The sequence below is a fragment of the Natator depressus genome, chromosome 3 (assembly GCF_965152275.1).
Source record: "Natator depressus isolate rNatDep1 chromosome 3, rNatDep2.hap1, whole genome shotgun sequence".
Taxonomy (NCBI): Eukaryota; Metazoa; Chordata; order Testudines; family Cheloniidae; genus Natator; species Natator depressus.
The window spans coordinates 56,025,890-56,052,991 of NC_134236.1; the positions used below are offsets into that span (position 1 = coordinate 56,025,890).

Sequence of the window (27,102 nt, forward strand, 5' to 3'; positions counted from 1 at the left end):
CTGCCGAGGAAGTGAGTTACTTCATTTTCACTTCCTCAGCACGCAGCCAGCCCCCGCCCCCCACCCCCAGCACCTCACCCAACCCAGCCCTGCTGGAGGGGACGGGGGAGAGGGGGTGCTCCGCGGGGGGGGGGGGGTGAAGGGGAGGTGCTCCGTGGGGGGAGAGAAGAATGGACGTTATGGGGGGTGACAAAGGATACGACCGGAACCGCCCAGCCTGCCTCACCTCACACCGGAGAAGAGTGTCACACTCACAGGTGTGTTCATTCCCCCACCCCTTCCCAGAGACCCCAGCAGCCAATCCCCTCCCTCAGACTGTGCTGCAGGCAGCGCATTTGGCTCTCTCTAGGACCCAGCCCTGCTCTTACGTGCTCCACTGCTTCCCGTCTGTCCCAGCTCCCAGCAGAGTGGAGCCTCAGACATACTGGTGCCCTACGCAGCTGCCTATGCTGCCTATGGCTAAGGACGGGCCTGCACGGCCTGCCATATTGACTATTCTTTCTACACATTGGGATGGTTGTTCCTGCAGCCTCAATAAGGATTCTTTAAAATACAGCCAGCTCTGGCCTAGAGCCCTGTGAGGGCTATCAAAGGTCTGACAGCCAGGGACTACTTAAGGCTGCCTTCCCTGGGCCACTTCTTACCATCCCACAATTGACCAAAGTTCACCATTTATGGCAGGAGGTCAGGTCACCACTTGGCACCTCCTTGTGACCATGTGTGGCGTTGTAGCTTCCTTTCTCTGGGGATAGCAGTGGCTGCCTTCTCCTGTGGCTTGATCCTCAGGCTGTCTCTCCCCTGCCAGGGTAGTCCTAAACAAAACAAGGGGAATTAACGCAAAAAATTGAGTCTATGTCTGGGAGGGAAGGAATGCCTCGCTCTCAGGGTGTAGCTGAAGCACATCCTCCCTTCCCTCAGTTCTTGTAGGGAGAGATCCTGCCTTTCCTCAGCTCTTTTCTCAGGAGCTGCAAGTTGCAGATCTGCTCTCTTCCCTGGTCTGCTGTCAAGTGAGCTGTTCTGCTTCCTTTTCCCTCCTCTTCCAGACTTTGAAATCTTGCAGGTGTGCCAGGATCACAAGCACCAAAATGAGGTCTGATTGGACTTAAAGTGAAAGTTTTGTGACCTGCACAACAGTTATTTGCAAACTCCCATCTGAAAATAATGTACCAGCAGAACATTCCATGTACTTCATACAATCCCTAGCCTCCTTGAAAAAAAAATACATATAAGCTTCCTGTGATGCATAGTCAATAGAAAGATGTCTGTTTATGTGAAATTTTTTTAGATATCATTGAGCTGTCTCAGAGATCCAAATATAGTGCCAGATTCTGATGTGAGTTACATTGATGCAACTCTTTCAAAGTCAATAGGCCCACACAATGCACAATGACATGAATTGGATTTATGACACTCCCTGGGTTACTCTGTGTACACAGACAATGAATGCATTATGCTCCTCATTATGTAGGTTCTGGGAACTATATCCTGGATAATAAACTTCCTGTATTAAGAAATCCAAGTATAATTTAAGTAATCTAACATAAATTAATTGTATTCTTCATGTTATTGCACTTCTCAAAACGTCACGTATCATGAGGATGTAAATTACTTTCACGGGACGTAAGAAGAGGTTGCAGCAGTTTCTATTTGTAGCATTATGTCTCACTGAAGTGAAAGGTATATCAAGCTTTGAATTTTCAGCTGAAGCAGGCCACATCTAAGTGGCCTATCACAGACAAAAAGTGAACTTGTGATATGCCTTTCACTCCAGTGAGAAAAGCTGACTCCATGCCACAAACTGCATAATGTTACTATATATATTTGTCAGGTGCATAATATTTTCAGGTGCTGTATAATTTGTAGTTGCAGAAATCACATATAGGATATGAAAATTGGGTATAAATAGTTATGCTATTGTTATAAACAAGAAGAAACCTAGCTACCCATCTTTATTTTGCCCCTCACTCACAATGTGAACCATGCGGAAGATGCTTAACTGCCCTGAGCCTCATCTTCAAAGTGAAGCTAATACTACTTACCCACCTTTATACTGTGCTTTGAGATCTTCTGATGAAAGGTGCTATATAATGTAAGTGAAATTATTATTATTAATTATTTAGAGCTAAATGTTTGCCAGTCCTCATGCAGCTGCATACTTGCGAGGCAAGAGGAGTAAAGCCCTCCTCTTTATAAGCTCACAGAAGGGATGCCCAGAATCAAAATACCTGCACCCCAGGAGGTAATGGACTGCTACTGAGTTGCTTCCCTCAGAAACACCTCTCTAAAAAGGAGGCAGGAGAAGAAGAAAAGCAGGTGGGGCGTTAGCATCACCCTCTACATAATGGTCAGAATGCTTGCCGGCTATAGAGCTGCAGGGATTAGCTGCACCTTTACACTCTGTCTAGATTAGGAAAATGAAGTGTATTTAGCCAACATGTTAACTATTATATGTTAATTGAGACATTTTCTGTTATCACCAATTGTCTAGTATAGACAAAGACAGTGGTGTTTAACCATACTTGAGAGAATCTGCTCTAAAGATACATTTATTTGGCCATGTGATCAGTGAGATTTTTTGTCTCCTGTTTAAAAACTGTAAAGTGTTATATTCATAGATTCCAACGCCAGAAGTAATTATTGTGGTCACCTACTCTGATCTCCTGTACAACACCAGCCATGGAAGTTCCCCAAAATAATTCCTAGAGCATACCTTTCTGAAAAACATCCAATCTTGATTTTAAAAAATTGTCATTGATGGAGAATCTACCATGACCCTGGGTAAGTTGTTCCAGTGGTTAATTATCCTCACTGATAAAAATGTATGGAGTATGTTACACCTTACTCTACTAGACTGAAGAGCTCATTATTAACTATTTGTTCCCCATGTAGATACTTATAGACTATAATCAAGTCACCCCTTAACCTTCTCTTTGTTAAACTGAATAGATTGAGCTCCTAAAGCCTATCACTGTAATGCACGTATTCTAATCCTTTAATCATTCTCATGGATCTTCTCTGAATCCTCTCCAATTTATCAACATCCTTCTTGAATTGTAAACACCAGAACAGGACACAGTATTCTTGCAGCTGTCACATGAATGCCAAATACAGAGGTAAAATAACTTTGCTACCCCTACTCAAGATTCCCCTGTTTATGCATCAAAGCACTGCATTAGCCCTTTAGGCCACTGGAAGTTCATGTTCAGCTGATTATCCACTACTGGCCCCAAATATACAAAAGATATATCACTGCAGTGTTTTACTTGATATTATAAACAGAAAAAATCAGGGCTGTGAAATGTTAGTATTTCTTATCAACCGTAATTCACACATTTCATACACTTTATATATGGCATACAATTTAGCATTATAAAGCCCAGTGGTGTCAGACACATTAGCCTGCTTGATGTAGTCATATGGCCCAAGAGGCATAGTCAGATTCAGTAGTATCTAAGCTTTTATTTTCAAAAAGAAAGTTTCTTGCCCTTTTGGTTGTGAAAATAGTCTTCCCATTGTGAACCAAGTGTCACCAAAGTATTGCCATCTTCCTGAGTCTGCAGACCACCTGAAATAATGACTCTGAGCTTCAACCTCTGTGAATGCCATCAAAGTGTTAACTCTAAAACCTAATAATGATGCTGATGCTGTTATAATGACCTCTTCACTCTTCAAAACAGACAGAACTCCATTACAGACCCCTAACATACATTGCTCACATATGTCTTGATCTAACTCCCATTGAAGTCAACGAAATTCTTCCCATTGACTTCAATAAGGGAGTTTGAGTCAGGCTATAAAGGAAGTACCATCACCTAACAATAATGGAAAACTATTCTGACCTTCACTCTGCACCCACTCCAATCCCATTCACATTTATTCCCCTCCATGCTGTTCATATCTGGCCTCAAAATGTTTAATAATAAAATAACAGGTACAGGATTTTGTGGCTCCTCTCCTTGTCATTTGGAAGAAAACATTAGGAAAAGCTACTACAGGGGTTCTCAAACTGGGGATCAGGACCCCTCAGGGGGTCGTGAGGTTATTACAAGGGGGGTCGTGAACTGTCAGCCTCCACCCCAGACCCCACTTTGCATCCAGCATTTATAATGGTGTTAAATATATTTAAAAGTGTTTTTAATTTATAAGGGAGGTTGAACTCAGAGGCTTGCTATGTGAAAGGAGTCACCAGTACAAAAGATTGAGAATCACTGAGCTACTGCTATTCTGCAGTCTTAGACAAGCCCTCAATTTTTAATTTTCATGAAGAACTTCTGACCTCATCTTTTTAAGCTCCTGGCAATATGCTCTTTACCAAGGTGCCTTATTGCTAGGGATACTTGTAAATAATGGTAACATTTGACAGATTGCTCAGGTTGGTCACAGGGAAAATATCAGTTTTCAAAGTTTCTCCTAGCTCATAATAAATCTGTACAAATTATTTATATAATCTGAACAAATGATTACCAAAGCTTATGCCTATTTTGTGAAGAGTAAAGCTAATAAAAATTATCATAAAACTCTGAACACAGGAACACGTGTATAAACTGGTCATGAATACATTCATGAGAACTAATCATGAATAAATATAGGCTAGAAATTAGAAGGTTTCTAAACATCAAAGGAATGAAGTTCTGGAACAGTCTTCCAAAACGAATACTGGGGGCTAACAACTTAACTATTTTTAAGATGGAACTTGATATGCTTATGAAAGGAATTATATGAAGTGGTTACCTGTGATAGTAGGGAACTGGACTCAGTGATTCAGGTGATTCCTTCCAGTCCTATGTCCTGTTTTCCTGTGAACACTGTATTATTAATGTTTTACCCCCATATTTTTGCCTTCTACTGAATATCTTGTAATGCTAACCTATAACATTGATTTAATTAATGTGTTATTTCTATCACAACTGAAATACTACTAAACTCAACACTGAAAATATAAATAAGAACAAAATCCTTTTAACATAGCAAGATCCTTTACATGACTCTTTTATTGTTTTCCACATAGGTTAGAAATAACAGGCAAAATCTCTGTTATAAAGAGAGTCACAAAAGAGCCTCCTCTCCCAGCATCAACATAGTCAGGGAGTACTTGTTTACACAATAGTAATGTGATCTCTCTGTAACTTGATTCTTCAGCACAATGTTAAGTATTATCAGGTATTTTATATATTCTCCTTTTCACTCTCAACAAACATAGCAAAACTGTTTTGTAACAGAAGCAACAATCAGAGCAGAGAATAATGACCAATAATCTCAGGTCCAAATCATCTCCTCATGTGGAGAAAACAATAGGAAGCAGGAAAGAGGATAAGAAATTAGTCTGTGGAATTGACAATATAGCTGGTGAAAAAAACACTTAATTTCAAAAATTTTCCACAAAAACAAAGACAATTTTTTGCAAATATTTTCCTCCTTTTTGACCAATGCTAATTTCTTCGCAATCATTCCCTCTGTGGGGACTGGTTTGGGAAGGAATGGAGTCGAAAAGAAGTGCAGCCTTCCACCTCTGTTCATCCTGCGATACCAAAGGGAAAGGAAAACCTAGATCTCACAAGTAGGACGAGGCCATCCCATGTTTCCCTCCTCCCCTTGGCAGCATGCATGTAGCAGAAAGGCATAGAATTAACTCCAGATCAACTTTCTACAGGGAAATCTACATGGTTAGTCAGAGATGAAGCCATAGAAAGTAGTTAGTCTTCTGCTCTGATGTTTCTGTTCCCCAAATTTGTGTCAGGTTTCAGAGTGGTAGCTGTGCTAGTCTGTTTCAGCAAAAACAACAAGGAATCCTTGTGGCACCTTAGAGACTAACACATTTATTTGGGCATAAGCTTTTGTGGGCTAAAACCCACTTCATCAGATGCATGGAGTGGAAAATACAGTAGCAGGTATAAATACACAGCACATGAAAAGATGGGAGTTGCCTTACCAAGTAGAGGGTCAGTGCTAACTAGCCAATTCAACTAAGGTGGAAGTGGCCTATTCACAACAGTTGACAAGAAGGGGTGAATTCCAAGGGAAGAAAAATCACTTTTGTAGTGCTAATGAGGCCAGTGTAATCAAGGAGGCCCGTTTGAAACAGTTGACAAGAAGGTGTGAGGATCAGCAGAGGGAAATTAGTTTTTGTAGTGAATAAAGACTGAGAGTGGATGGGTCACTAGAAAAACTAACTTCCCCCTGCTGATACTCCAACCTGGGGGATAGATCATAAAATAGAAAAGTAGTCAGAATAAGATAATATTAAGAGGTCGGCAATACCTTATGTTTCCCAGACCCCAAGAAATATGAAGAAGTGGTCATCCTTCCTCACCTCATTTCTTTCTCTTCTGCTGTGCTCCAGCTCTGTGCTATAGCTGCAGACCCCCTCTTCCACAGTTCCAGCTTAGATTCACCCAATCTGACTGTCTTTGTGCATGGTAGTGGAAGGGATGATCAAGGATGCTGTGTTTTACTTAGGACCATATTTTGAGCAAAAGGGTGGTCATTAATTATTACACAGTGAGTATAACAACTAACACATGCTCATTATGGTAGTGTTTCTCCTATAAATCCTATTTTTCAGGGTTTAGTATCTCATCTGTTTCAAATCACACTGGACTAAAACTTGGTTTCCAGCCCAGATGCACATTTGTTTTGCAAAAAAAAAAAAATATTTAAATAGGATTCATTTTCAATTTAGAGATCAGCAAGGAAACAAAATTCTCAGGGGTTTCTACTTTTTTTGGCCTCCCACAAGGTCAGTGAGCATGTTGATGGCAGTATGTGGTATTAGATGCTTTTGTCCAATATGTGTACTTTCATTTTCATAAAAACAAAAGGAGTACTTGTGGCACCTTAGAGACTAACAAATTTATTTGAGCATAAGCTTTCGTGAGCTACAGCTCACTTTTCATGTTTCCATAACGTAGTTTTTATAAATTACATGAGAATAAACTTCTGAATTTCCAGGGGTTTGAAAAAATATTTCTCTGCAATATTGTTGCATGTAGTGTTTGCCCTCTAATCTTTTTTCACAACTAGCAAAACCTATAGTGATGACCCAGTTGGTTGCAGTACACTATTAATATTCAGAAGATTGATCACAGTAAGAATTACGTGCACGAAGTCATGCCCCATGCTGTGTGGACATGCAGAGGTTTAAGGGGAAGTATATACTTCCTTAAGTCTCTCTGTGGCTTCTCTGTACCTAAGTCAGTGTGGGAGTTGGGAGGATTGGGGAGTGAGCGGAGCCCTGCTCGTGTAATTAAAAATGGTATCATAAAACATATGCACAAGGGGGCTGAATTAAAGTTAATTCAGCAATCTTAGTTTTGGCATTTCCTAACTTCTGAGCACTCAGCTTTGCACCATATTATTTAACTAACATAGACTTTTTGTATGTAACAATATAAAGGGCTGCTCATCCTACCTTAAAATACAACTATCCACCAGCAAACACATTGCTAAAGTATCACACACAGGGACGGGTTGTAAACCCCTTGTTCACATTGGTGATCAATTACCCAGACAGGTAGTTCATTTGGTCTCTCCATTTACCAGTGTGGACCAACAGTAAATAAGCTGGCCCATAATAAATCCATCCTATTTTGTATTATTGGCTAGGACTCAGAGTAGAATAATATGGTAGTTGGTGTATGTTATGTGATAAGTCCATTGTTACGTGACAGTTTTGACAGTATTGCCACTGCAGAATTTTACTAATCATTATTTTTATGTAGAGAAAATAGCACTGCAGTTAGTAGGGCATTTGTACCCTTAATTTCAACAAAACATATCAATAATAAGTGTGTATATTGTGTCATGATACCTAGAAAAGTACAGAAAAGCAAAATGTGGTTGCTAGCACATGAAATGTGGCCCAATCATCAGTCTGCAATCAGTTTTGGCAGTTGTGCCTCTGAGAATTAATCTTACTATACAAAAATGCTCCTACGTAACATTTTACTGTACAAAGTCCCATTTCAAAATCTAAGCCACTAGCCCCATTGTTTGCAGTAATCAGAATATTTTTAAGTATATCACATAATATTGCAAGGGAAGTTACTGAATAGTAAAAATAACATTGTTTCTGGTGTATTATATTCTGTCTACTCTGAGGGACTTAGACTGGCATTCTAAACAGCTTCAAACAGCCATCATTTTCAAAATAATCAACCTGCCACAGAAATGTGTCTCACTGTCATCAAAAAGTGGAATTTCTCCCCCCAAAATAAAGAGGTGAAAGAAGGGCAATATTGAAAATGTGATAGTTTTAAATTCCAATATCTCACAATCCTGCATCAAAAGGGAGAAAAAAGGTAAGGGTAGTATTTTTGAAAGTGCTCAGTATTGGCCTAACTTTGCTACCATTGACATCAATGGGCGTTTCTCTTGAGTTCAAGAGGAGCAGGTAGGCCAGCACTGAGAACTTCTGAAAAATCCTAGCCTAAATCTTTAAAGTATCTCTAGTGTAGTTGTTTTGTGAAATATGTGGCATTTATAGAATGCATGATGGTGTGGTGTGACATAGTGGTTTTATTGGTAGCCATTTGCAATCACTGGTTCAACTCTTTTGTGACCTTATTTCCTGATTTACGTGAGTGTATCTGAAAGCGGAATCAGACCCACTGAATCAATGGAGTGTCCTGATTTACACCAGTTTAATTGTGATCAGGATCAGGACTGTTTTGTTTTAAATACAATTGGTCTATATAGCGGTCTATGTTTCTTTTTTATTAATTATTATTATTATTATATTATTATTATTATTATTATCGCCTAGGGCTATTCATTGGACACAATTTTGAAAGATTTAGTGTTAAATGGATGCATTGTGCATGCAAAACACAGGTTAAATTCAGTGTACTAAATTCAGAGTGTACTAAATTCAGAGTGAATAATACTGTCCTTATGTTTTAAAACATGCTAATTTCTCTTAAGCTATCATTTGTCTTAAATATTTAATCAGCTCAGATAAATATACTTCATTTGGCCTTAACTGTGTGTCACAATAAGATAAGAGAAAGGAAAGCTAATAAAATTGTAAGGTGAACCAGAAGATATGCTTCAGAATTTATTATAGTTTAAATAAAATGTATGAACATTTTTTAAAGTGGATATTGGTATAGTGTTGTTTGGCTTTGTGCAAGGGACAATGCGTGAATAGAGGCTTCTAAAGGAAAGCTTAGGTAGTTGGAGATTTGGTGATTTTCTGTCATCTAAGATTCCCCCATTGTGTCTGTGTTTGTTTTTTATGTGAAACTGATTTGAAGGTAATATGATACAAGTGTTGCCTTTGGGCACTGAAAAAGCTAGTGGCCTAAGATACCAACCTGGGATAGTGTGAATTGTACTCTGAAAGGGAATTAGGGATCACAAATCTCCGCTTCCTGGGCCCTGGCTTGGAGAAATCACACCGATGTGGGTTATTAGAGGCAGAAGAGGTGAACAGAAGAGTGATCCCGGTGAATGAAAATTAAAAGTAGTTATTCTCCCCCCATGTCTTCCTGTTTCTTTTTCTCATTTCAAGTCATTTAGTGACCTAGAGTGAAATTGACAAGAATTGACAACACATGCTGTTACCAGCAGCAGTGTCTCCATTTGATCCCTAGACATTTGTGGGGGGGGGGGAGGAGAAATCCAATGGTTATACTCTAAATATGAACTATGTAAAGATAACAGGCTTGATTTAGTTGAAACCGAAGTCTTTCTCCTGTAGGACTGATCCCAGTGCTGTGTTTCACAGACAGAGGAGATGGGTTTTTCCCCTCTCTCTCTCTTTCCGCACAAAGAAAACGTGGGTCGATACCATTTTTATTGTTCTGCTGGGGTGGATTTGAGCATTTTGAATGTCTAATTGAATCGGAGGCTGGTTTAGTTGTTTTTTTTTTTAATGGCAGAGGGTGGAAAGTCCCATTAAAATGACCCCTTTGGCTTGGGGTTAGCCCGGTACAGTTGCCCCCCAAATAAAACAAACAACAGGGAAGCGGGGAGGGAGATGGGGAAAGGTGAGTTGGGCTGAGTGATGTCTGGAGGGCGAACTCGTGTCTCTTTGGCGATGTTGTGGGCTGCTGTGCTGAAATCCGTCCCTCTGCTGGAGCTGAGGCAAAGGCAATAGTCGGAGGCATCTGATGCTGCCGTTTCCAGGGTGAAATTTCCAAGGCTGATCGTTTAAAAAAAAAAAAAAAACCCTTAACAAAAATAGCCAGAGGAGCAGAAGATCCGGCATCTCCGAATGCAACCAGTGTAACCTAGACAGACATTTTAAAGCCATCTGCATTTAAACTAACCACGCACACAAAAGAGACAACACTAACGACCACCCCAAAAAACAAGGCGCGAGAGACAGACAGAGCGGGTATGAAAAAGAAACAAGCCTGTCTTCCCCCCGCTCCCAACCCCCGATCAGGGTTTGCAGGGATCTGATGAGGCTAGGAAGTGGCCGGCCGGCCGTGCACAAGGCTGCTGCTGGTAGCAGAGGGCTCTACAGAGCTAGGCGAGGTTTCAGCAGGAAGAACGCTGGACAGCGCACTGCACGCCGCCAAGCCGTCTCCCTGCCTTTCCCCCCTCTCCCCTCGCATTACTGTACAGCTGGAGATGCATCTAAATTAAGTCCTATTGAACAACAAGTAGATCTCTTCTGTCCGGGAACTACACTAGACTCTCCTCTCAATTATTCGCTTCATGGAATTGACCGTCAGGCATAATTATCCCGATTTCTTTCTCTCTCTCTCTCCTTTGCAGGAACGACTCTTTGGGAACCTGGTCCACCCAGGGATGTAAAACTGTGCTTACCGATGCATCCCATACGAAATGCTTATGTGATCGTCTCTCTACCTTCGCCATTTTGGCTCAGCAACCTAGAGAAATAGTAAGTAACAAAGACAAAAATCCAGGTTTAACGCAAAAGCAGGAAGATTTGTTGTCCAGCTTCTCTGTTAGGTAGATGTGAGACGTTGCATCGAGGAATTGTTTAAATACTGCAGGTTGGCAAAATGTTGTTAGTCTCCTGTTATCTGAGCGATAAATTAATTCCAGATTCTGTGATACAACTAAATCCTAGTCAATTTCGAACGGCTTCCATCTCCGTATTTTATAGGAAAGCCTTGTAATTGTAATGCAAATGTGTTGAAAACTTTCATATTGAACGATTATCAACTTAACAGCCTTTTTCAAGGGTGTTAATCTTTCAAGAGGAATGTAGAAGGTTTTATTGCTGTTAGCAGAATGAAAACCCTCGATAAGGTAGTTAAACACATTGCAGATCTGCATTGGAGGTGTTCAGTACAGGTTTTCTGTGTTCTCTGTTGGCATCTTAAAGAAAAATAACAAAGTTTGCATGGAAAGGAGTGACATAAAATGCAGAAGCAACCACCCTAGGTATTATTGCATGTAAAAATAGTCTAAAAAGCAAATCGTTGTGAAGCTGAACCCAAAAGGACAATAATTTGGTTTTCCTCTTTTTGGAAGTGTATGATCAGAGACTGTTTTTATCAGTAAGCTTCAGCTGTTTGGAAACAAAGTGGTTGAAATAAAGCATGACTTTCCGTGTAAAATCTGGCCTAAAAGTACACTAGTCTTAGCTCTTGTTTGGTTGACGAAAGATATCCTGATGAAATGTAATTTACAATGCATACTTGAGACTTTTAAACAGCATATCGGTAAGCCATATAGAATATCTTGTCAAACTTTTAGGTCTTTTAATTTGCATTAGCCAATATCATGTTAATTTTAGAATACACACAGAGATATCCCTAATGCATAATACTGATGTCTGAGACTAATTGTTTTACAGCAAGAAAGCAAGTTTATTTTTCAAGGTCATGTATTTATTTTTCTACTGTTATTAATTCAGAATAGCACAGATTAAATAATTCCAGATTTCCAAGTTCTTCAGAAGAAGCATACAGTATTTTTGTGTTCCCTTACATTGCCATTTCTTCTATACGATCAGAGGCCCAAGAAAACTAAGTGTGTGAGAATACTGCACTTCAAACAAAGTTATTAAAAGTCCTAAAGTTTGGTAATTCTGCAGTGAACATGAATCAGATCTTGGATAAAGTACTGGATGATGTTTAATAGCTGTCAATAAAACAAGCTATTTGTTTAGCATATTATTTTCAAAATATTTCTACCTTTCAAGGAAAATAAGTATTTAAATTAATTTTAACTAGGGTGCCTTTTACACCTAAATTAGTTCCGTGGTGTCCTATTAAGTTGTAATATCACCATTTGCTTTATTTTACAAAACATTATGTAGTGGTATAATAAATCATTTTAAGGCTCTAAGGCCTCTCTGGATGGCATCAGTAATTAAAGAGATCTCAGAGATGGGAATGGATCAAATTGGGAATTAAGTTAGAAGGAGTACGTCTGCTTCATACCTAATATTACCAAGGCTGGCTATGATACAGTAGCTGTTTTAAGCATTTTCCTTTTTATTGCTTTTTTCTGGCATTTTAATTCCTGGAAGATGGTTTTCTCTCACAGTAGTTTGTTGTAACCTACAGATCATGGAATCATCTGGTGCCCCCTCAGTAACCCTAATAGTAGGCAGTGGTCTCTCATGCTTGGCCTTGATCACCCTAGCAGTTGTCTATGCAGCACTATGGAGGTATGTAATTGATGACATGGTTGAATGGAAATGCACAATTGTTTGGAATTAAATGAGTAGTTCAGGATGCCATTAGATATGTTCTTATCTTCTATATGTAGTAACAGTAGGCATTCTAAAACAAAATAGCTATACAGTGCATGTTGCAATTGATCTGGAATAAATCTGATTAGTGTAATTGATTTGCTTGTCTGTCTTGGTCCACTGATGACTTTATAGTCCATACTTTCTCTCCCCTCTTCACTATTAATGGGATTGCCCTTTCAATGCAGTAGTCAGACAGTTAATAAACACTTTACAGGATTCCTCCAGAGGTGAATTCTTATATTTGAATCAAGGCTTATGGCCTATTTCCTGACCTCCATTTACGTTTGAACATGAGGTATTTGTGTAATAAAATCTACATATGAAAGTCACACAAGTTTCAGGTTTTGCAGGTTCACAGATGTTCAGACTACTATGCTTGAGTATGCACACTTCAGCTCATCATTCATTGATGAGCACAGAATGAAGCAGTCTGCCTTCAAAAACATGTTTGGTTGGGACTTTGTGACACAGTCTAATACTGAACTTGCTTTGCACCTTAGGGACCCCTAGGATCATAAATGCAACCGAAAGGTATGGAGAAATTCAGTAGGAGGTGGGATTTAAAATAGCATGATTAGTTAGTGCGGAACAAGAAGAGTGAGAAGGATATAAAATAATGAGAGACAGAGTCAGCAAACTAGGAACAGCTATTTACCCTTTCCCATAATACAAAAACAAAATGGCACTTAATGAAATTAAAAGACAACAAGCTTAAAAGGATGGAAAATGTGACATTAACCAATAGAATATGCTGCCATACGTTATTACTGAAATAAATAGCTTAAGTACCAAAATAAATAGCTAAATTTCTCTCTATGAGAGAGAGAGAGAGAGGATTAGACATTTTTATATAATTAATATAGAAAACCTGGGTATTCCAGCCAGGATAAAAAATTATAAGGATTATCAACCATCATCAATATCAACCTCCAATCAGTTCCTAGTCACAGACCCTACTGCTCCCCCTGCCTGGCTTCAACCTGCCACATTGTCAGTGGCCCATTCTTAACCAATTCCCGACTGGGCAAGACCTCTCTGCAGTCAACCAGCTCCACTGGGGTCTTCTAGATAACTCAAGCTGCAGCTGCAATGCAGCTCAAACAATGACACACGTTGTCAAGCAGTGCCCACTAACCAAATGCAGCAGTGGACTCCAAGAGCTCCACTTGATCACTAAGAACACTATTGGTTGGCTTGGCTAATATTCAAATGCTAAATAAATACATAAGAAATAAACTGAGTATAAGATGGCTTCAGGAAGTGATTCCCAACTCCCCAACTGCAGAATTGACTGGGTGCATTATGGGGTTATTGCTGTGTCTTGTGATGTATCTAGCATTGTTGGAGACCCGGTATGAGGCTGAATGTATTAGTGGTGGTTCCCAGTAGAAGGGCTTCTAAGCTGGGAAAGTAATTGTTTAATGTGAGCTGAGAGGCATAAAAACAGGGTTTGGACGAAACTGAAGAAAGGACAATTTAGATTTATATCAGGAAGTATGTGCTAAAAGTGAGGCCTTTTTAACTGTAGAATGACCTTTGAAAGTCCCCGCATTTGAGTTATTTAAAGCTGGAGTGAACAAAGCTTTCAGGAGTACACTTTAGTCAACAGTCTTGCATTGGCAGAGAGATGGACAGTGGATCTAATAAGGGTTTTCCTGCACTAACTTTTGTGATTCTTGGTTCTTGTGGGCTTGGTTATGTCACCCTTGAAAATATATTTAGTTAGCAGAAAACCCCTGCAATTTGTCTGGATTGGCAGTGTCTGCTCAAAAGAGGCCTAGAACTTTGGAATGGTAACATTGCTGGTCAGAAGAAATAAGGTGCATTAGTAAAGTGTCTAAAAGCTTGCACATCACCTGCCTGGCTCAGGGCAATGCTGTGGGCCCCTAACTTTCCTGAGCACTAAATTTATCCACACACTGAGTAGCAAAAAACTGTTCTCTACCATGTTCAAATTTGAGCTTCTTCATAGTTCCAGCGTGTTTGATGTTGGGGTCTGGTTCAGGACCATCACTAATAAGGAGTTAGAGAGTAGTAGTGTGTAGGCAAATGCACTAGCCTTTTTGTAGTCATCTGCCAAATCACACACAGCCTTGGGCATTATACTTTTTTTATTTATAGGAGGAACGTTTTTGGGGTATCTTGTACTCTTTTTATGAAAAGTGTAATGGAATCCTCAACTTATAACTAGACAACTGGGCAGAAAGGACAATAATTTATTTTCTGTCCAAAGCACAGCACCTCAAACTACCCATCTTTACTGTGCCCTAAAGTGTCAGCTGTGGTTATGCATGTAAGGCCTAGCATGGGGTTTAAACCCATGACTTTCTGGCCCACTGGAGACAGTGGCATCAACTGAGCTGTACTGACAAAGTAAAAGCTATAAATAAATTGAATAATTTTCATAAAATCTGGGCACCCACAGCTCCCAGTGATTTAAGTCAATGGTGTTGCAGAACACCTCTGAAAACCAGACCAATAATACAGTTTCTTGAAATAGTCATTGTTTTGGTGTGCTTCAGCATACAAAACACAATGTAGCAGAACGAGGACATTTACATTTTTAAGAAACCAGATGATACAGTTGTATTTTGTTATCCTATCAACCATTTTCCCAATAGACTTGTAAAATGAATAATATAACAAAAGTTGGCAACAGAGAGTATGTGATACTCTCACTACTATAATTTAGTATCAACCAGTACAAAGATCAGCTATCTTTGCTATTTGGTCATATGAAGATGAAGGACTTAATGTGTGTGAAGAAGTGATAATACAATATTTTGTAAATGTAGTTTAAACTTCAAGATTAATGTGTGCTATAATTATCCTAATAATGTAAGTGTTTAAGAATGCATTGCCATGTTATCATCTACTATACTGCATCTTAATTCATATTGTGGGCCGTATCCAATGGAGTTATTTTGAATTATGCCAGCTGTGGATCTGCCCCTCTATGAACATTCCCATAGAGAAGCAGACAGCAGAAGAAATTATATTACTATTGATCTGAATTTATGCAGTCACATCATAATCAATATGATGTCATATCAGTAATACCAACGGTTTAAAATGGAAGCTAGATAGAATCCAGCTTTAATGTCTTGAGACATTCTGAGGGAATTATAAAATACATCATGAAAACAAAAACTTTTCTAACTGGCATATTTTTTTGTATTAGTAGGAGATACCAAACAAGTAATAATGTTTAATAGAAAATTCTCTCTTGAAATTCTGGTAACAGAGCTCTAACATTTTAAAATGTCACCAGGATTTCTAAGAATTGCATTCAGGTATTTATGGTTGCTTATCTGTTATGATATTTTCATTTTCAATGGCTTTAGAACCTTTTTATTCTATATTTATTTGGACAGGTACATCAGATCGGAGAGGTCAATAATTCTAATTAATTTCTGCCTATCTATTATCTCATCAAATATTCTTATACTGGTTGGACAAACTCAGACACATAATAAGGTATGATTGATTATATTGACTTTGTATTTTAATATCTATTTTTTGTGTTTAATTTGGAAACAAATCCATTCTCACTGGACTAGAGAGTTTTTGGTAAAATATTAACAGGCAAAGGAAATTTTTTAACATGTTTCCTAATTTTTTCCTCCAGAATCCCTTTTGGTATCATTCTCTTTGGACATGCTGTGTTCTCTGTGTTAGACTTGTCTGTTTTATAACTAAATTTCAAAGATGAAATAGTTCAAAGCCATAAAACATCAAAAGCCCAAATTCTGGCTCATTTTAAGAATTATAATAGGATTGTGCCACATTGTTGTTGTTGTTGTTTGTCTTTTTATAAATACACTGACACTCAAAAGGCAAGTGTAAATTGCTTGGAAGTCAGAGTACAACTCTTGAAAATGTGCACAAGCAGATATACTAAGATGCTGTAGCAAGACTGTATGGGTACCAGATAAATATAGAACTATTAGACCTTTGATTGCTCATGGATATAGAATAGTAATAGCCTTGTGCATCTTGTTTATGTATAGATTGCAGAACTGATAATAATCACAACAAAACCTGGTTTCAGGCTATCTTTATCACATGTAGTCACTTCTATGTACTGGGTCATCACAAATCTCTGAGTGATACTGGGTAGCTTTCCCAAGCAACAAAAAGCAGTTGTTTTAAATTAAATAAAACTGTTCAAATGGTTTAGAAAAACAGAATAGTATATTTTTCTACAACAAACCTTAATTTCAGACAGTACTTGCCTTCATCCATCTCCATTACTGTCATTCACTTTTCAAATCAGTGCTTAGGAATTTAGCTGAATACCTCCACGTAGTCTATGAGAGGTAGATGGCAACATGCTGAAAAATGTACCTCAAAATATATACTTGTACAATAATTCATAATATAATATTGTATAAGTGTATCTATTTGGGGGCTGCAGAAGGAGTCATGTGAATCTCATTGACTTTAAGAGGAGTTATGCAGATAAAGGCCTTGACTAAAATTTTTTAAAGTGCACAAGTGACTTAGGAGCCTGAGTCCAACTGGAAGTAAGTGGGACTTAGACTCCTAAGTCATTTCAGTACTTTTGAAAATTTTACCCCAGAACACGAATTGGAAAAGTTTTATATTCTACTTTAGTATACAGCAAGTTGCATTTATTTGAAAGGAGAGATATCCCCAGTAGTTGGCATTCCCAAATGCATTGCCTCTCCACAACTTTTTTCCTTTGAGTTCCCCTGTTCTAAAAAAGAATAGGAAGTGGCATGGAAAAAACACACACTCCTTGACCATAGAGGTTGGACCAGAGGCTGTGAGCATCGTAAGGGCTGTGGATCATAGAATCATAGAATATCAGGGTTGGAAGGGACCTCAGGATGTCATCTAGTCCAAACCCCTGCTCAAAGCAGGACCAATCCCCAACTAAAGCATCCCAGCCAGGGCTTTGTCAAGCCTGACCTTAAAAACTTCTAAGAAAGGAGATTCCACCACCTCCCTAGGTAATGCATTCCAGTGCTTCACCACCCTCCTCGTGAAAAAGTTTTTCCTAATATCCAACCTAAACCTCCCCCACTGCAACTTGAGACCATTACTCCTCGTTCTGTCATCTGCTACCACTGAGAACAGTCTAGATCCATCCTCTTTGGAACCCCCTTTCAGGTAGTTGAAAGCAGCTATCAAATCCCCCCTCATTCTTCTCTTCCGCAGACTAAACAATCCCAGTTCCCTCAGCCTCTCCTCATAAGTCATGTGTTCCAGTCCCCTAATCATTTTTGTTGCCCTCCGCTGGACGTTTTCCAATTTTTCCATCTCCTTCTTCTAGAGTGTGGCCCAAAACTGGACACAGTACTCCAGATGAGGCTTCACCAATATCGAAGGGAGGAGAACAATCACATCCCTCGATCTGCTGGCAATGCCCCTACTTATACATCCCAAAATGCCATTGGCCTTCTTCGCAACAAGGGCACACTGTTTACTCATATCCAGCTTCTCATCCAGTGTAACCCCTAGGTCCTTTTCTGCCGAACTGCTGCCAACCCATTCGGTCCCTAGTCTGTAGCGGTACGTGGGATTCTTCCGTCCTAAGTGCAGGACTCTGCACTTGTCCTTGTTGAACCTCATCAGATTTTTTTTGGCCCAATCCTCTAATTTGTCTAGGGCCCTCTGTATCCTATCCCTACCCTCCAGCATATCTACCTCTCCTCCCAGTTTAGTGTCATCTGCAAACTTGCTGAGGGTGCAATCCACACCATCCTCCAGATCATTGATGAAGATATTGAAGAAAACCGACCCTTGGGGCACTCCACCTGATACCGGCTGCCAACTAGACATGGAGCCATTGATTACTACCTGTTGAGCCTGAAAATCTAGCCAGCTTTCTATCCACCTTATAGTCCATTCATCCAGCCCATACTTCTTTAACTTGCTGGCAAGAATACTGTGGGAGACCGTGTCAAAAGCTTTGCTAAAGTCAAGGAAAAACACGTCCACTGCTTTCCCCTCATCAACAGAGCCAGTTATCTCATCATAGAAGGCAATTAGATTAGTCAGGCATGACTTGCCCTTGGTGAATCCATGCTGACTGTTCCTGATCACTTTCCTCTCCTCTAAGTGCTTCAGAATTGATACCTTGAGGATCTGCTCCATGATTTTTCCAGGGACTGAGGTGAGGCTGACTGGCCTGTAGTTCCCAGGATTCTCCTTCTTCCTTTTTTTAAAGATGGGCACTACATTAGCCTTTTTCCAGTCGTCCAGGACCTCCCCCGATCGCCATGAGTTTTCAAAGATAATAGCCAATGGCTCTGCAATCACATCCGTCAACTCCTTTAGCACTCTCGGATGCAGTGCATCTGGTTCCATGGACTTGTGCTCGTCCAGCTTTTCTAAATAGTCCAGAACCACTTCTTTCTCCACAGAGGGCTGGTCACCTCCTCCCCATGCTGTGCTGTCCAGTGCAGTAGTCTGGGAGCTGACTTTGTTCGTGAAGACAGAGGCAAAAAAAAAGCATTGAGTACATTAGCTTTTTCCACATCCTCTGTCATTAGGTTGCTTCCCTCATTCAGTAAGGGGCCCACACTTTCCTTGACTTTCTTCTTGTTGCTAACATACCTGAAAAACCCTTCTTGTTACTCTTAACATCTCTTGCTAGCTGCAACTCCAGGTGTGATTTGGCCTTCCTGATTTCACTCCTGCATGCCCGAGCAATATTTTTATACTCTTCCCTGGTCATTTGTCCAATCTTCCACTTCTTGTAAGCTTCTTTTTTGTGCTTAAGATCAGCAAGGATTTCACTGTTAAGCCAAGCTGGTCGCCTGCTATATTTACTATTCTTTCTGCTATTCTTTCTACTATTCTTTCTACTATTCTATTCTACTTTCTTTCTACCGGGATGGTTTGTCCCTGTAACCTCAATAAGGATTCTTTAAAATACAGCCAGCTCTCCTGGACTCCTTTCCCCCTCATGTTATTCTCCCAGGGGATCCTGCCCATCAGTTCCCTGAGGTTGTCAAAGTCTGCTTTTCTGAAGTCCAGGGTCCGTATTCTGCTGCTCTCCTTTCTTCCTTGTGGATCCTGGTTTAGACAGGGATTATCACTCCCTAGCTAAAGGGGTGATAATCCCACTCAAGCATGTGTGTGCTTGGATTTGGGGAGCCTGGAACCAAGGCAATCTCTAATTCAATTCCTTTGAGGGGACGGGAAACTTAGTTTATTTTGTTAACTGAGCAAATTTGATCTGGAAGAGGCAGAAATAGAAAAAAAAGATCTGTTTCTTAACCATTGTTTGAGAGGAAAAAGCTTTTTGACATTCACCTTTTATATGAATTATATTAATATTATTCCCTGGTTATACAAACAGGATCCAGTTGTGGAGTTTATTAAAGGTGTGGGGGCCAAATGCTGCAGTTTTTACTCAGGAGAAGGTTTCACTGAAGTCAACAGAAATTTTCCCTGAATAAGGACTGCAGGGAATTGGCTCTTGGAGAATAGGTGTTGCTGCTCTGGGACTTTAGAAGGAAGGGAAGCATTTTAAACATTAAATATAAGAGGACTTGTCTTCACGTTGTGTGAAGAGAGAGAGACCTGGTTAACCAAGTTTGAATTCTATACTATCCTATTCTCATTTTTGTACCCCCACCATCACCGTGGTATCTGATCACATTAATCAATATCTATATACTAATCCCAACACCACAAAGTTCAAGGGTGTTCACCTTTGATGTTCCATTATATCGGCCCACTTGTTAAATTTATTATTGGACTTAGAACTGGATCTGGGTTTAGGATAGGTTTAGATATGGTGAGGGCCATAGTAGTAAATTGGAGCAGTGTGTAAATTAAGCAAAATGAAGATATGGTGATTAGAGACAGCATGTTGTTGTCCTGGTTTACAGATTGTAGATTTCTCTCTTTGCATTAATCAATTTACAGACCAGTTTTTATTTATTTAAAAACTGTTCCAACTTTAAAAAAGTGTACTTCTGTAGAGCTATTTCTGTGCACACTGGCAATTTGTGAATAAAGGAATTATGACTCTTGCACTGAAGAAGTGCAGATTATTTCTTATTTTTTTATTTACTTTAAATATACCATAGGTATTCTGCATATTAAAACTAGCAATAGTCTTTTAAGGCTGAGTGTATTCTTCATGGTTTGACTTTCCTTTGTGTATGAAGAATTAATGAAGACTAAGTGAGTTTGAAATGCTGTACTTTCTCTGTAAAAGTATGTTCTGTCCTTTTTTTTTTCTCACTTAAAAAGGGTCACAATATTTCCCACAGGCAGAAATGGACAGTGTGTGTGCTGATGGGGCCATATAAAAGTAGTCTAAGTTCTTCAAAGATGGAATAGCTTTTATATTTCAAATACTCAATGTTTAAAGGCAAAAATTCTCCCACTCAAGTATTTCAACTTGAGGGTTCAGACATTAGACCTGAAGTTAGGCCATGGAGCTTTTTCACCTGTTTTGAAATAATGGTTGTTGGAGGCAGAATTTTAAAAAAGGCTATAAAGTTTGATTTAAAGTTTCTATGATTATGTATCCTGCTTAAATATAATCAGTGTTGCACTTGAAAGGAGATATAAAGCATGTTAATTTATTGTACATTTTGATACTTCTTTCTGCTTCATGGTTTCTTTTCTTAGATAAAACTTGCTCTGTATAAAATATTAGGCATATTACTTTACATAAACATGGGGATATTTCTAATATGATTAGTGTGCTGAAGATACTCCTTTCAATTCTGATTTAAAACTCATTAATATTGGTATTGAGAACCTGATTCTGAATCCATTGGAGTTAATAGTAAAGATGCCATGTTGCATGAATAAGCTAACAGGACAAATAGATGTGTGCTTTGTCAAATACTAGAAAGTGTCCTTAAACCTACACAAACGCTGAGTTTTTGCTTGGTAGAGACTGCCATTTGTTGGGTGGGGGGAACTATATTCAGTGATTTGAAGGCTTGATTATGTTATGTAACTCTTTCCATATTATCTGCTTGCTGTTGTTTTCTTTGCCATCAAGAAAAATGGCTGCATTTCTTCACTGTGTAGAGTTTGTTGCTTGAAGATATAAATCTTGATTATGCTCCAGCTCTAACTTATCGAGTAAGCTTCCCCCCTCCCCCCATAAGGTACTGATAGGTATTGGCCTGATTTTTTTTTCTAAATTCCCTTTTTATTTTAGTATGTGCACATTCAGAAACTATCTGGCTTCATTAAGAGTTGCATTGTAAATAAAAACACATTAGTCATCTGAGATAAACAAATGCTGTTTTCCTTGGGAAGAAAACCGTGCTAAACAAACCACAAAAATGCATTTTACAGGTGGGGGAAGTTAATTCTTTTCCATCTTACCTGTTTCTGTCATGTTTCAGAGCTAGCTGACTGCCCTGCATTGGTGCCTCAAAGGGAGTCTGTGTGGCTTTTGAGAAATAGCTACATTTTCAGGAGTATATGCTCTTTCCTTCCTGCACACTTATCCATTCTGTCAAAAAGAAAAGGAGGACTTGTGGCACCTTAGAGACTAACCAATTTATTTGAGCATAAGCTTTCGTGAGCTACAGCTCACTTTTTTTTGCGAATACGGACTAACACGGCTGTTACTCTGAAATCCATTCTATCAGTTGTAATAGTGTGCATGTATGCCCATCAAGGGAAGATTATATCTTTAGGGTGAGGTAGATGATCGATCACGGCATGTTTAATTTTCTGTATTCTTTCTATCTAATTGTAGCCTAGGGTTTGTGATACTCACTATTGCAGCATTTTGGTGATAATCTCTTATTTACATGGGTTTACAACTCAGCCATAAAGTCTGCTTTGTGTTAAAACTTGGAGCATATTTTGAGGCGGATGGCTAGGGGGCCGGATTTGAATGTACTCTCTTTGACCACCTAAAGTACAAAAAAAACCCTCATCATCAGTTTGCATAAATGATTTAGGAATAAAAATGGCTTAGAAACCAAACCAAAGCAAACATGCCTAAAGTATTACAGATCATTAGCTAATTTGGATTAGATCCCTTAACTGTTTGGGCAGGATGAAGCTATCAAGTTACTTCTTTTTACAAAATAGATGCCTTTATGCTATCCTCCGTCCTGACACATGGCCTGGAGCCCATGAAATTACAAAGCAATGGAAAAAGCCACAGAAGCAGCAGGAGCCAGTATAACATGTCCCCTCCTCACTCCCTGAAGTAGCTGGCTGTGTAATTAAAGCTCACCAGGGGCTGGCGGAGTCTTTGTGGAGGGGCAGAACCAGGGAGCAGCACTGTATGTAGCATGCTTCCCTCAGATACCCATGTGGGTATTAATTCTGCTTCTAGCCCACGTGAACTATTTCACCCTACCTGAAGCCACCTTCTAGAAAGGGTTATTGTGGAGGCAGAGGAACCAGTGGTAGCACAGCTAAGAAACAGCAGGCAAGAGCTCCAGGGCAGCTGGAACACACACAATGTGAAAACAACACTGAGGTTGTGTTAGAAAACAATGAATGAAGAAGGTAATTTACAGTTGAGGAAGTAAACTCAGAGCCTAAACTGGTGACTTCAGTGGAGCATGACTCATTAACTCCAGCTGAGGATCTGGCTGCATAGGTCCTCCTACTCTTGTGAACACCAGGAAGCCATTTTAACCCCTTCCCCTTCCCCCCTCTGCCTGTGTGTGGAATTTGAATGCAGTGGCTCTCTTTGAAGGGCTGGTTCAGCCATGTCACTGGAATGTGTCTGTACTCCAAAGACCAGCAAACAGAGTGTATTTTGCCCCTTATGCCTATGTGCTGTACATTCAGGAGCACAGAACCAGTTAAGTGCAGTGGAGCCCACTTAAATGAACACCTGTTAAAGTATTAGGCCTGTTTAAACAATGCTGCTTCCCTGTGCCAAACTCTGACAAAACCTGTTAACTTCAGGTGGATTAGCTCACTATTCCGAGACTTTTACGAGTCTTTCTGTGGAGCAGACCCTACATTGCTCTCTCCTAACTCAAGATCAGTACACAGCTAGTCACTCCCAGTACTGATACCTGACTGGGAGGATAGGAGAAGGGTCTATTTGAAAGCACCAGGAGGTCTCTTTCTCAAAATATATCAACTGTAGCCGTCAGTTTGGGATTCTGTAAACAAATTTGACTTTTAACATTACAAGAAAGAGATTATATAGAAATTAGAAAGGTGTAAGTATTACCAGTTATACCCGACTCCTGTTATGAGCTCTAGTCAGCTATTCTAAACAGCATTACAAAGAAAAAGCCAGGGGGTGGGGGGAAGAATAGTCTTATTACAGGCATTCTGAAATTTTACAGTGATTTATCCTTGTATTTGTGGCACTTTAGAGACTAACCAATTTATTTGAGCATAAGCTTTCGTGAGCTACAGCTCACTTCATCGGATGCATACTGTGAGCTTTAGCTCACGAAAGCTTATGCTCAAATAAATTGGTTAGTCTCTAAGGTGCCACAAGTACTCCTTTTCTTTTTGCGGATACAGACTAACACGGCTGCTACTCTGAAACTTATCCTTGTATGATTCAGGGTCACAATTCTCCCATCATACAGACATTTTATCATATTGCTCCCAGTATGGAGTTTCTCCCTCCATGTCCGCTAAGGCCTGTTTTTAATTGCTACCTCTCCTCTGGAAGTCACCCCCACAGCCCTCAGGATAAATACCTTATCCCCTCACAAACACCTATTTGAGTAGTTTCTGGCAAGCTGTTGATGACTCAAGCTACCTATTTTTGGCTTCACACATTCTTTCTGTTGCTTTTGGGTTTGTTTATTGAATTCCAGTTCAAATTGCAAAGTAGCCAATGGGAGATAGATGAGACCTGTAAAGCCTAGCACAGTTTAAATGCCCATGTGTTTGATTCATACAATCAGATTTCAGGGGGGAGGCACTTCGTTCCTAAATAGAAATGGTGGAACAGGATTTTTAAGTGCAGATACGATAGTAACAGACTCCATAGACTCCATTATAATAATAATTATAAATCAACATTCAAGTATTTGGTGATTTTCATCCTTCTGTGGGAGGCAGCATTTTGCTTGTTAGTCTTCCACTGTGGGTGGCACAGATTACCAGTCCACATATTACAACAGACACGGACAAATCCATTTGTAACACAAACTAAAATGGATATAGAAACACAAGACAGCCTTTGGTAAAATAATGCATTTAAAAGAACAAATTCTGGGCTAAATGCAATAGAAAACTGACATAATAATAAATCTGTTATTCAATATTCTTCCTTTGTACTAACCAAAACATGTGAGGAAAATACAAAGTCCTTTTAGAAGAATATCATTTAAAAGCACGAGATGAAAATGTGGTGCACTAGGGTTATCCATTTACACAACTAGGTTTCTTCTATACTTCCTTAGTGTTCCTCATTGTCTCTGTATGTATTCAAGAACACTGGTAAATTTCAACCTTAAAAAAAGTCAGGTTCATTTTTACAATTTTAAATTTTTGGTTTTCACTCTAAGTAATAGCTTCTTAGGGCCCTGATCTTGCAGTTGTCAAGGCATTGGGAATACTCTTATGGACAATGACTACTCAAGTGGGCTGATTAAAGACTTTAAAATAATCATTATTTCCTTGACACATTTTTCCTTTCCTATTTAACAGATATAGGGCTGGATCCTGCCACCCTTACACACATGAGTAATCCTTACTCATGTAAGTAGCAGAGGTTATACATTTATAAGGTTGACAGAATCAGGTCCAAAGATGGATCATAAGCCAATATGGCAAGAGATTGTTTACTGGTTTGGTTAGTTATCATGACTTCTGGAAACAGATCTCGCTAGCTAATCAATGTTCCTTTTATGCCTGATTATTTTTTCTTTTGCCGCTGCAGATTAAAGATATGAGAGAATCATATACATAGGAATTTCTCACACTGGATCAAATTAAGTGATCAGTCCAGTCCAGTATCCTATCTGTGACAATAGCCAGTACCTTGTAGAAGGCAGTTATGAGATAACCGGCCCTTGTGTTGGAATAGTTGGTGTTATTTATTACATTGATTAATTTGTGGTACATTGAAGTCAACGTGATATTTAGGATCTGAAGGAAATTTTCCACCCAATGATAACCATTCACTGGAGGTGCAGTTTAGGGTCTAAATGACTTGACAGTGTCTGTGTTTTGGTTTATTCCTCTTCGGCTGCTTTTGTCAGAATTTAGATGAAGTAAATTTATGGGCAAATAATTATGTGCCGTTGTGCAACTGAAGAGAAAATTGTCCTAGGAATAATTGTGAAAGAAAAACTGTGAAGTTAAAGTTAAGAAGCATTGCATTTGAATATAATCATGGCCTTTCTTAATGAATGGAATGGTGAGACTTTTCAAACTCTGCAGGGAAACTTACATTTTTGTAATAAAAAAGGCCTCCAGCTGTTAAAACTGATACTATTTCTCTAATGTCACAAAGTTCAGCCTGCACTACCTTTGTGGGTTTTAAAAACAAGTGAAAAAAACATTTTAATATCTCTTCGTTCTGAAGAAAATTGAAGTGTATCTGGAAGAAAGAGACCAGCAGTTGGAAGGAAGTGTGAATAAGGTTGGCACAAAATGTTTTACCACCAGTCACTGATTACATAACTGGAAATCATTAGAAGAACTGCATGTAATTTATGGTCTGTCTTTGTATTCATAACTATCACATCTCCAAAACATACTGTAGTTGTTAAATAATTTCTTTAAGGAAGAAAATCTAAGTGGATTTATTATTCCCTAAATCCCATTTTAAGTTAGGTAAGGGCTTAGAATGAAAATTGTATCCTTAATAAGATTAGCTGAGCCATACAGGACAACAATTCCCAATATGTCAGAACCTACTGCTGCTGAAACTTGGGTTTTAAAAAGATGGGATTAATTTTATAATCTGTTATTTGCACTGAAATTTTGTACTTCTTGTATGTAAGAGGGCTCTCAAGTCTCTGTCTTTTACTGCATATCCTCTTATGTCATGTCAATCAGAATTCAGGCTTCAGTGTTACCAATTTAATTACCACTATAAAACCTTCATTTTGATAATTCTTATCTTTTAAAGTAAATACAGAATAGTAATAATGTGCCACTGAACCGAGTAATGTCACAAGGCCTTGCAATTGTGCCACAATGGATAACAAAGTGATTTTGCTACAAATCATAGCCTTAGACTTCAATATTAGGGACAGAGTTAATGCTGTACAAAAACTGGACACAACACTCCCTTGCTGTCTTGCATATTATTTTCACAATACCTGTACCCACAATGACCAATTTGCAAGAGCTCAGAAACTGAGCAAGTGTCTTTTTCCATTACTCCATAAGCATATTGAATTTTCCTTTGATTTTGGCATCAGGGTTGTACTGTCCTGATATAGCCATAGTATTGTTGAAGAGCAGTGGAAATGTATTTTAACCGGATTTTTAAACCCTACAGAGAAAAATTAATGTGA

At 39.1% G+C, this 27,102-nt stretch overlaps 1 protein-coding gene across 6 annotated transcripts in view; it reads left to right on the top strand.

Annotated features, from left to right (window-relative positions):
* The window catches only part of ADGRB3 (adhesion G protein-coupled receptor B3), a 604,312-nt gene that overhangs the window by 474,855 nt on the left and 102,355 nt on the right, over nt 1–27,102 (top strand). For all 6 annotated transcript variants that reach the window (XM_074947913.1, XM_074947915.1, XM_074947916.1 and 3 more), the window contains 3 exons: nt 10,723–10,849; nt 12,489–12,592; nt 16,054–16,156. In XM_074947913.1, coding sequence (XP_074804014.1) covers nt 10,723–10,849; nt 12,489–12,592; nt 16,054–16,156 — 334 coding nt within the window. The remainder of the gene's footprint in view (nt 1–10,722; nt 10,850–12,488; nt 12,593–16,053; nt 16,157–27,102) is intronic.